Below are 10,087 nucleotides of genomic sequence, written 5' to 3'. Positions count from 1 at the left end.
TTTATCCCTAGTGGCAACAACACATCCACAACCTTAGAACTTTCTGTCACTGTCCCAGATTTAATGGAGGCATGAACCCACTATCGAGCATAAATACTCCCTCTTGGAGTTACAAGTATCAACTTGGCCAGAGCCTCTACTAGCAACGGTGAGCATGCAAGATCATAAACAACACATATATGATAGATTGATAATCAACTTGACATAGTATTGCATATTCATCGGATCCCAACAAACACAACATGTAGCATTACAAATAGATGGTGTTGATCATGATAGGCAGCTCACAAGATCTACCATGATGGCACAATGAGGAGAAGACAACCATCTAGCTACTTCTATGGACCCATAGTCCAGGGGTGAACTACTCACACATCAATCCGGAGGCAATCATGGTGATGAAGAGTCCTCCGGGAGATGATTCCACTCTCCGGCAGGGTGCCGGAGGCGATCTCCTGAATCCCCCGAGATGGGATTGGCGGCGGCGGCGTCTCTGGAAGGTTTTCCGTATCGTGGCTCTCGGTACTGGAGTTTTCGCGACGAAGGCTTTAAGTAGGCGGAAGGGTAGGGTTGGAGGCGTCACGAGGGGCCCACACACTAGGGCGGCGCGGGCCCCTCCTTGGCCGCGCTGCCTTGGTGTGTCACCACCTCGTGGCCCCACTTCGTATCCTCTTCGGTCTTCTGGAAGCTCCGTAGAAAAATAAGACCTTGGGCGTTGATTTCGTCCAATTCCGAGAATATTTCCATTGTAGGATTTCTGAAACCAAAAACATCAGAAAACAGCAACTGGCTCTTCGGCATCTTGTCAATAGGTTAGTGCCGGAAAATGCATAATAATGACATAAAGTGTGTATAAAACATGTGAGTATCATCATAAAAGTAGCATGGAACATAAGAAATTATAGATACGTTTGAGACGTATCACCCCCGCATCAACGAAGTGTTGCCCCCCGTAGCACCTGCCGTGGTCATATCCACGACATATATCGTCCGCTAAGTCCTCGTTAAGAGAGAAGGTACTTTCCTCCGGAGGACCAAACAGACCTTTATAATAATTAGTAATGTAGGATTTGAGTTGCTCATGGCCTTCAATCAACCCTTCATCTTGAATAAGAGAGAGAATACGTTTTTCCTATGTCTCCCATGGGCTAAGCCATGGAAATATCGCGTATTTGAGTCTCCTTCTAATATGAATTGAGCTTTGGAACGTTGATACCATTTGAGTTCCTCCTCACGAAGAAGACTCGCCATCTGCGCATTGGATTGATTTTTAAGTTCAATCTCTTGCATAGACAACGGTCTAACCTCCGCAACAGCCTCAAGCTCATCAATCAAATTTGATAAGCAAGCCTTCTCTTTTTTAAGTATACCAGACGTATGGGCAGCCCAACCAGAGAGATGTTTGCGCATTGTCCGCATCTTATTATTCCATCTCAAAATTGGCGTGCTGCCCCCGACCGGTCTCTCCCAAACCTTCTTAACCATCTCATGAAATCCCTCTCGATGTAGCCAGCCAAGTTCAAATTTGAACGGCCGTTTACAAACAGGACGGGGATTCCCAGTAGTTAGGACGATGGGAGCAAGGTCAGACAATTTTTCGATACGTTCTAGTGCACGGACTGACACCATAGGGTATTTATTTTCCCATTCGTATCCATCGACACGCGATCTAGTTTCTCGTATGTGGGTTCAGGCAAGCTGTTGGCCCAAGTAAACTGTCGACCGGACATAAACACCTCTCTTAAATCAAGGCTATCAATGTCAGTGTTGTACAAGAAAGGCCAATGTCCATCGAAACGGCCCTTACTTTTGTCGTGAGGAAATCTCAACAAATTAAAATCTCCTCCGATTAAAATCGGATAAAGATTATCTTTTGTCAGATTTACCAACTCACGTAAAAAGTCAGCCTTAAAAGCGTCTTGGGCGGCACCATACACAACAACCAGACTCCACGTGAAACCGTCTGCTTTATTCTGAATGTCGAGCTTAATGTGATACTCTCCATCAGAGCTAGCTAAGACAGTCATGGTGTCTGTACGGACGCCAAGTAAAATGCCCCCGGACCAGTCACGAGGCGGGCGAGAAAACCACTGAAAGTTAATCCCGCCTGACAATCGGTCGAGAAAACTTTGTGAGAAATTTTGCCTACCTGTCTCTGATATAGCAATAAAATATAAATCATAATCTCTACAACCATCGGCAATGTGAGAATGCTTAGCCAAGTCACCAAGACCTCTGCTATTCCGAAACATGCCATTCATCGAGAAACTATTTTAGATTTAGTGTTCTTGCCATATCTACGAGATTACTTTCCAGCCGACGATCGAGAACCACGTTCGGAAGCTTGTAGATCAGAACTAAGCTCCACGTGTTTTAAATCGACTTCTGAAATATTGCAAATAATAGCCGAGAGAAGCTGACCATCTAGGATGTCATCCTCTTCATCATCGTCTAGTATTGTCGTTTCAGGCCCAGTGGAGTCATTCGGAACAACCGTTAAACGGTCAAGCTCCGTTTGTCTCAACACATTGGCCGAAACCGAAATCTCCACAGACCGACTACCCATCGAAACCCCTACGCTACTCAAATTTGAAGAAATACGAGTATCTAAAAAAGAAACAAAATACTTGGACGGTTGTTTAGTACCTACATGTCGAGGTTCTTCTCTGCTTGGCACCGCAACTTGAGGATCCTCCTCATTCCTGAGAAGCTATCGCATGTGCTAACTGTAGCACTTCCGAATGCTCCCGCCGCTAGTGCGACTACCGAGGAGAAGACTGCTTACCAGCAAAAGGCCGATGAGTACTCTCTCATCCAAAGTGGCATGCTTTATGCCATGGAGCCCGACCTCCAGAAGCGGTTCGAGAGCATGCCGACTAATGAGATTATCGCCGACCTGCAAACCGTCTTCGCTCCCCAGGCTAGAGCCGAAGCGTATGAGGCTTCTGAAGCCTTCTTCACGGCTAAGATGGAGGAGCACAGCAGCTTGAGTGAGCACGTGGTCAAGATGTCTGGCTGCGTTCAACGCCTGGAGGCTCTGGACCTCAAGATTCCACCCACCCTGGCTGTTGATAGGGTGCTGTAGTCTCTGCCCCCTAGCTACAAGAGCTTCGTGCTAAACTACAACATGCAAGGCATGAGCAAGACTCTTAATGAGCTCTTCGCTATGTTGAAGCATGCTGAGGTCGAGGTCAAGAAGGAGCACAACGTGTTGATGGTCAACAAGACGGTCAGCCACAAGAAGTCCGGCAAGAAGGACAAGGCTAAACCAGCTCCGAGGCGCGGGAAGAAGGAAGGCAAGCCAGTTGCCGACCGTCCTCCTAAGCAGCCCAAGGCAAAGGCTAGGGTCAAGTGCTTCTACTGCAAGCGGGAGGGCCACTGGAAGCGCAACTGTCCGAGATACCTCGAGGACAAGAGACTTGGGAAGGTTGTTCCCAAAGAGAAAGGTATATATTGATATACATGTTATTGATGTCTTTCTTACTAAGTGCCAGGAGTAACATCCGGGTATGGAGATACCATTGCTTGTTACTTACACTTGTAACTCTTCAGCAGGCACTGAGGAGTGAGCGGCACTTGGCGAGAGGTGGAGCCTGGTGGCGAGATGACGAGCGGCTATGAGGCGGTCATCCACGTTTTTCTCCACCGGCCATCAAGATTTATTTATGAATAATCGCCATGTAATCTCTCTATGAATATTTGTGAGTTTTTGGTCTTGCTCGTTGCAAGACCGTTATTGTGGGTCCGAAACAATTGTTGGTTCAAACAAGATAATATTCATGTTATGGTTCTTGAGATGGTCATTATTTTTGTTTTATCGTGGTTGTTATTTCATCATAATGTGAATGCCAAATGTAATGTAAGATGTATTTTGTGAATTGTGTTATTTGGTGAATGTCTTGCACTTAGGGGAATTTCATTATGATTGGAATTCTCACAAGTCATTAGAGTTATGAAACTCATAATGAATGCAAGCAATGTCATCCAAATGCAAGTGTTCAATTGTTGGACCACAAGGAATGTGTAGCAAAGTATTGTGCATATGATTGCATGAGAATACTGCTATCTAGAAACAAGATATGTCTTAGATTATCTACCAAGGTGTTTATTGTAAACACAAGTTTTTCCCTAAGATTTGAATTGTTCAAGTTAGAGAAAAGTAGACTTGTTTGCAACACTAGAAATCAAGAGTAGTTGATTTGATCAATGCACACTAAGATTTGTGTTGGAAACTATATTGGCAAAGATATCAATTGTGTTTTATAAGATAATGCATATTTATACCCCAAGCTTGTGATTGGTATTTTGGAAAGTGTATTAAGTGTTTTTAGCTATGCTTAGAAGTTTTAGATTAAGGAAACCATATGCATTGTTAATAGTTTTGAATAGTTCAAAGTTAACATGATTAGCAAAATCTTGTAGCGTGTTCATAGTAGGATCTATGAGAAAAATGTTCCATAAGCTAGAGATTTAATAGATAAGAATGTCTTATGCTATTTTTGACACCTTACGGAATAATGAGTAAAATTGTGTGAAGGTATTTGACCTTATACCATGATGGTGAGTGGCGCAACGGAAGCGTATATCCTAAACACCACATGAAGAGAATACCATAATAAATGTTATTGGGTGTTTGTCACAATTGTTACCAAAAAGGATAGGATTCTAAAAGTCTATTTCAATTGGTTGGATTAGTCTTGAAGATTCACTTGTCGTATGAATGACATACCTGTTGAGCTACGGAAAGAAAATTTGCTAAAAATGGTAATCCTAACCACATAAATAATGTTGTTGAATCCTATATCAAGTTTAAGGATTGTTTGAATCCAAGATATGCATTATGACATGTATATGGACATATCGTATGGGATAATGACTTGAGGAAATAAGATTTGGTCCATGTGATTATTTGATAATCTGCACCAAAGATTGTGGATAACAACTAGATAAAATCAATAGTTGATTATTAAGGATGCTTGATTATCTACATTAAAAGTTAATGAAGAGTTTGATTAATTACACCGATTGATCAATGATATGATAATTTGATTATCTATGCTCAAATGGTTTTAACATGTGTTGAGTAAATTGATTATTCAACTGTGATGATCATACAAGTGTCTTATAATTGATGGAAGATCAATGGAATTTTGGATTGTACCAAAATAACAAGATTATGTGGATCTAATAGCTAAGTGGGAGCTTGAACGAATATCTGGACTCAAAGTATATGATAGTCATTAAGTTGAGTGGGAGCTTAATATAGTGCTTGTGTGACTCAAAGGAAGGATTGTGGTACAGGGTTAATTATAAGAATTAAAAGTTAAGTTGTAACCTATGATTGTGCATTTGATCTATAGTGATAGAAGCTATGTGCAATATGACGATTAATTGATTGAATATGATTTGATTGTCAAATGCATATTGTGAGACGTGTCTCAAAGAGTCAATGATGATATAATGAAAAGAATGTTTGACATTAGCCATAATTAGATTATGGAAGTTTTTCATAAGGATATCATATAGACATTCAACAAAGTCATGGTCAAAAGTTCTTATTTGAAGAACAAAGGGTTCTAAGAATGGTTCATAAGATGAATCATATGAACATAAGGTTGAGCTTGGTATAAAGGAGTTTATAAGGTAATGGACCTATGAAGAAATGTATCTTCACTGGGAACATTGCAAGTTGAAGTTAAAAGAGCGATACTACACAATGTTTATAGTCTAAAAGTGGCTTATGGAAGCAACTAAGATAAAGAAAGTTTGGCAACCAGGGTTCGTACATGATAGATTGTGTAGGTGCTAAAGATTGCATGACAGTTTGTGTGACAAACGTGGTCAGTGATAAGTAGCAACACAAGGATCTCACTCAATGGTGCTAAACATATCATGTGATGATAAGGTGATGTCAAATTGTTGATACCAAGATTTTGCAAAGGAACATAAGAATCGTAAGGATTCGGGTTAAAACGAACTAACCTAAAGACAAGAAAAACATCTTCCAAGTGCAGCATGATCAAACGTTCATGTATTGGATATATGAAATATTGATTAGTAGCAAATGCAAGCTAATTTATTTGTACTCTAGTGCAAGTGGAAGACTGTTGGGATTATGCCCTAGAGGAAAATAATAATGTGTATTATTGGCATATTCCATAAAGTTCATAATACGCTACGGTATTGTGCTATAACTGTATTAAGCGGAAACATTAATACAGGTGTAATACTGGGACATACCTTGTCTCTAGCATCCTCTGTTGAGCTAGTTCAACATGGTTATTAGTGATCAAGGTTTCCTGATCATGGAGATAACGTTGAAGTCACATTCATTGGAGAATGAAGTGATAGACACATCACCCAAGGAACAATCGTATGTTCGTGATCAAGTCACATGAAGTGTTCAGCACTACGATGAAAGGAACAAAGTACATAGTCCTTCGACTGTGAGATATTACTTAGGTCACACCTTATGGAAGCCATGCTAGTTGCTCTCCTACGCTGCAGTCGTAAAAGGGTAGCAATATGGAAGTTGTCTGCTGGTGGAAGTATAGGAGTTGATATGGGATATCGAGATCAGAATTTTGTCCATCTGGTGACAGATAGATACTCTGGGCCCACTCGGTGAGATCACATCTCTAATAGCTTGCAAGCATGTGACTAGGTCACGGGAGAGGATGTGATATCACGGGAATGAGTAAACATGTGTATGTCAGTAACGAGAGAGAACCAAGTGTGGAGACACTTATCGATCACATCTCGGACATACATAAGTATCGCGAGACAAAAGGATATGATACAATGTTCACGGTTCAAAGCGAATTCTTAGACTTCGAGAAACCACAGGGGCTCTCATGGGTTTCCAGATCCCGCTGTTTGTCATTGATCGGCAAACGAGTCGACGATCATGTCTGTAGGTTTCCCGAGCCGTCAGGGTGGCACGCTTAAGGCTATTCACGCTGCGGGATGGATTCGACGTTGGCTAAATCAGTGAGTGACAACTCCGGAATAGTTTCGGGGTGATGTCGGAAAAGTTCCGAAAGTTTCGATGCGATCGGAGAAGGAGATTTTATTGTGCGATTGTTTAATTAGGAGTAATTAAATAATAAAGCAATAAATAAAATTGGAAAAGGAAAAAGAAAAATAGGCCTCCTCATAATGGGCCGCCCTGGGGGCAGCCCAAGTGGGAGGGGCCGGCCAGCCCAAGGCAGAAGGGGTCGGTGCCTTCACCTGTGCGCACCCCCCCAAACCCTAGGGGGGTGGCGGCGGCAAGAGGGAAGGGGGGGAGGCGGCTAGGGTTTTGCCCCTCCCCCAAGTAGGTTTTAGGGTGGGCCCCCACCTGGGACGGCACCACCTGGGGGAGGTGAGACCTCCCCCCTGCGCCTATATAAGGAGGGGGCGCCTCCCCCCTCCAACACATCAGCTCCTGCGCCTTCCTCCTCTTCCACCTGGCCATGGTGCCCCCTTGTTTGGGTGCCATAGCTTCCACCTCTCCTCTCTCCCATCGCTGTGTGAGAGATCTCCCTCCCAACTCCATTAGATTGGATCCGGGAACTCCGCGGTAGATTAGATCTACTCCGGAACATCAGCGGTAGATTAGATCTACACCGCTGTAGCTTAGATCTACTAGATCTAGATTGGATCTAGACTTCTAGATTGGATCTAGAACACACCGGTAGATTAGATCTACTGTCTCTCCACCATACGAACGCCGTCACGCTGCTGGACTCCTGCTTCGAGTCTATCCTCTTCCGCAACCGCAGCTGGACCTAGCGACCGAGGGACGTGAGGAAGCCGTACGTGTGTAAAACTGCGGTGCCCTGTTGCTTTACGGGGATCTTCGCTGAGCCGTTCATCACGACCCCGAGGTCGGTGCTGCATCAACTCTCCATCGACTTCGTGTACCGCGGGAAATTGTCCCCGCGAATCGATCGACAAGGGTATGTCAATCTCGTTATCTGTTACTATACATCTGCATATAGATCCTGGCGTAACCGGGGTATCGCTAGTAGTAGAAAATTTTGATTATCTGCACCGATCCCCAACACTTGGCAATTGGGGAAGGCTGTCATCGGGAGAGTCTTTTGTAGAGGGAGGCCACCGAGAATCGTCCCGAGGGTTCCAGCGTCCAGCGCACCTCGGCCCCATCACTAGGGGGGGGGGGGGGGGGGGGTTGTAGTTCGTTACAGAACTCTTGCCAGAGAGAAAGTTCCTCATCACCAAAGGTTCGTATGAAGTTAAGTTCCAGCCGTTGTCGAAGACTTGCGACACAAGGATACCAGGATCCGAACTAATCTGGATCCGTTGCCCAAAGAAAACTTGGCTCCTAACTTGAAGACGTGCTTGATCTTGTTCAGGCTTTGCCAAAACTGAGACCCGCCCTGAGGGTGAGCATAGAGTCTCCATATCCACTTGGTCATGAGGAAGCATAGAGACAAGCTAATATGTATCATCAAATGAATTTTAAGTAGTATATGTTCTGTTCATTTATAATGCATATCTTCCAACCTATTTGGTCTATATATATGTGAGGAACAAAGGTGACAATTGCCTATTTTATTTCTACAGTATTTTATTACTCACTCCTTACAATTTTTTTTTCTTAAACCAAAATTAGTATGGTCCGTATTTTGAAAAAAAAACTAATAGTATGACTTATTGATGTAAGAACAAAAAATTAAGTAAATTTGACTTAATAAAAATACAAATTTGGATTATATTCTACCAAGGAACAGTACACAAAATTTTCTTGATACTAGAATAACATTGAGATCGAATTGCAACAATATCTAATGTAAAAAGTGTCCTTACACAATGGCCGTTCCAGCTAGGGTGCATGCGATAAATTTTTTGTGTCTGTGTCCCCATCGTGTGTATTTGTCGACCAAGGATGCCGTGTCAGAAAAAAACATCCATGGTCTATCCATGACATATCATCTACTCCCTCTATTTCAAAATATAAGATGTTTTGTGTCTAAGTTCACTCATTCGCTTCACATATCTAAAACATCTTATATTTTGAAACGGAGAGAGTAATTTATTTGGCTTGTAAAAAAGAAAAATCGAACGTAGACATTAAAAGGCATATAGAAAATAAAATTGAACCTAGACGCTAAAATATATATGGATAAATCTAAAACATCTTATATTTGAAATGGAAGGAGTAACTTTTTTTGGCTTGTAAAAAAGGAAAGACGGAGTAACTTTTTTTGGCTTGTAAAAAAAGGAAAGATGATAAAAAAAAGTTGCTTCAACTTTTTTTGGCTTGTAAAAAAAGAAAGATGATAAAAAAATTGCTTCACACACCATGTCGGTGTGATATTTGCATGTCAATCGTTATAGGCAATCAGCCTGACAGAATTGCGCATGCGTCTCAGTGTTTGTCAACTTCTCAGTTTGTTTGTGGTAGCTAATCACGTGTACCACGCGATATTCTCAATGCCCAGAAACTAGCTTATAAATTGCTCATATACTATCGTCCTTAGCGATGTGGTACTAATTAGTTGAGTATGCAACACAGAGTTGTCCTAGAGTTTACTCGACACGGGCCAGACCCAGACGGAAGAAGCCCAATACAAAAGAGAGAAATAAACTGGATGCAACAGACTAGTCCTGGACATGTGATGGACCAACAAGCGCCAGCCCGTCGTGCATGTCATATGCCTACGTAGATAGTCCTAACACCGTGTCGAGGTTCTTCTCTGCCTTATGCCGCATGGCTCTCTGCATGACGTCCTCATCCGTCGCGCCCGCCCCATCCTCCGCAAGAGCGTACCTCCCACTCCGCTTCACCGTCGGCTGAACAACGGGAGGAGGGACCGTGGGCGGAGGCTGCTGCAAGGTGGAGACCGGCGATGGAGAAGCCGAGCGCGGTGGAGACCTAGCCGGTGAAGGAGAAGAGGCCATCGATACAGGGGTAGAAGGTGATGCAGCCCCTGTATCGCACCAGCCCCAGGCGAGCCCCCTTCGCGGGGGAAAGCTGAGTCGATGAAGGAGCGTCCTCCTCCCCATCAGCCTGCCCCTCCGCCCGTGGAGGCGGTACCGCAGGCTCAAAGGGCAGGTCCGCCAGAAACGGCGAGGCCCTCAT

The 10,087-nt window shown here is 43.4% G+C and overlaps 1 protein-coding gene across 1 annotated transcript; it reads left to right on the top strand.

The window, feature by feature from the left end:
• The first annotated feature begins 2,650 nt into the window (after nucleotides 1–2,650).
• LOC139833367 (uncharacterized) lies at nucleotides 2,651–3,085 on the top strand. Its single transcript, XM_071823640.1, has one exon. It carries the CDS (start codon nucleotides 2,651–2,653, stop codon nucleotides 3,083–3,085), a length of 435 nt encoding a protein of 144 aa, XP_071679741.1.
• Nucleotides 3,086–10,087: the final 7,002 nt, after the last annotated feature.

This window comes from Lolium perenne, chromosome 1 (assembly GCF_019359855.2).
Source record: "Lolium perenne isolate Kyuss_39 chromosome 1, Kyuss_2.0, whole genome shotgun sequence".
In the NCBI taxonomy this organism is placed as follows: Eukaryota; Viridiplantae; Streptophyta; class Magnoliopsida; order Poales; family Poaceae; genus Lolium; species Lolium perenne.
The sequence above is the reverse complement of the archived record's forward strand: the minus strand, read 5'-3'. Positions and strand labels throughout refer to the sequence as shown.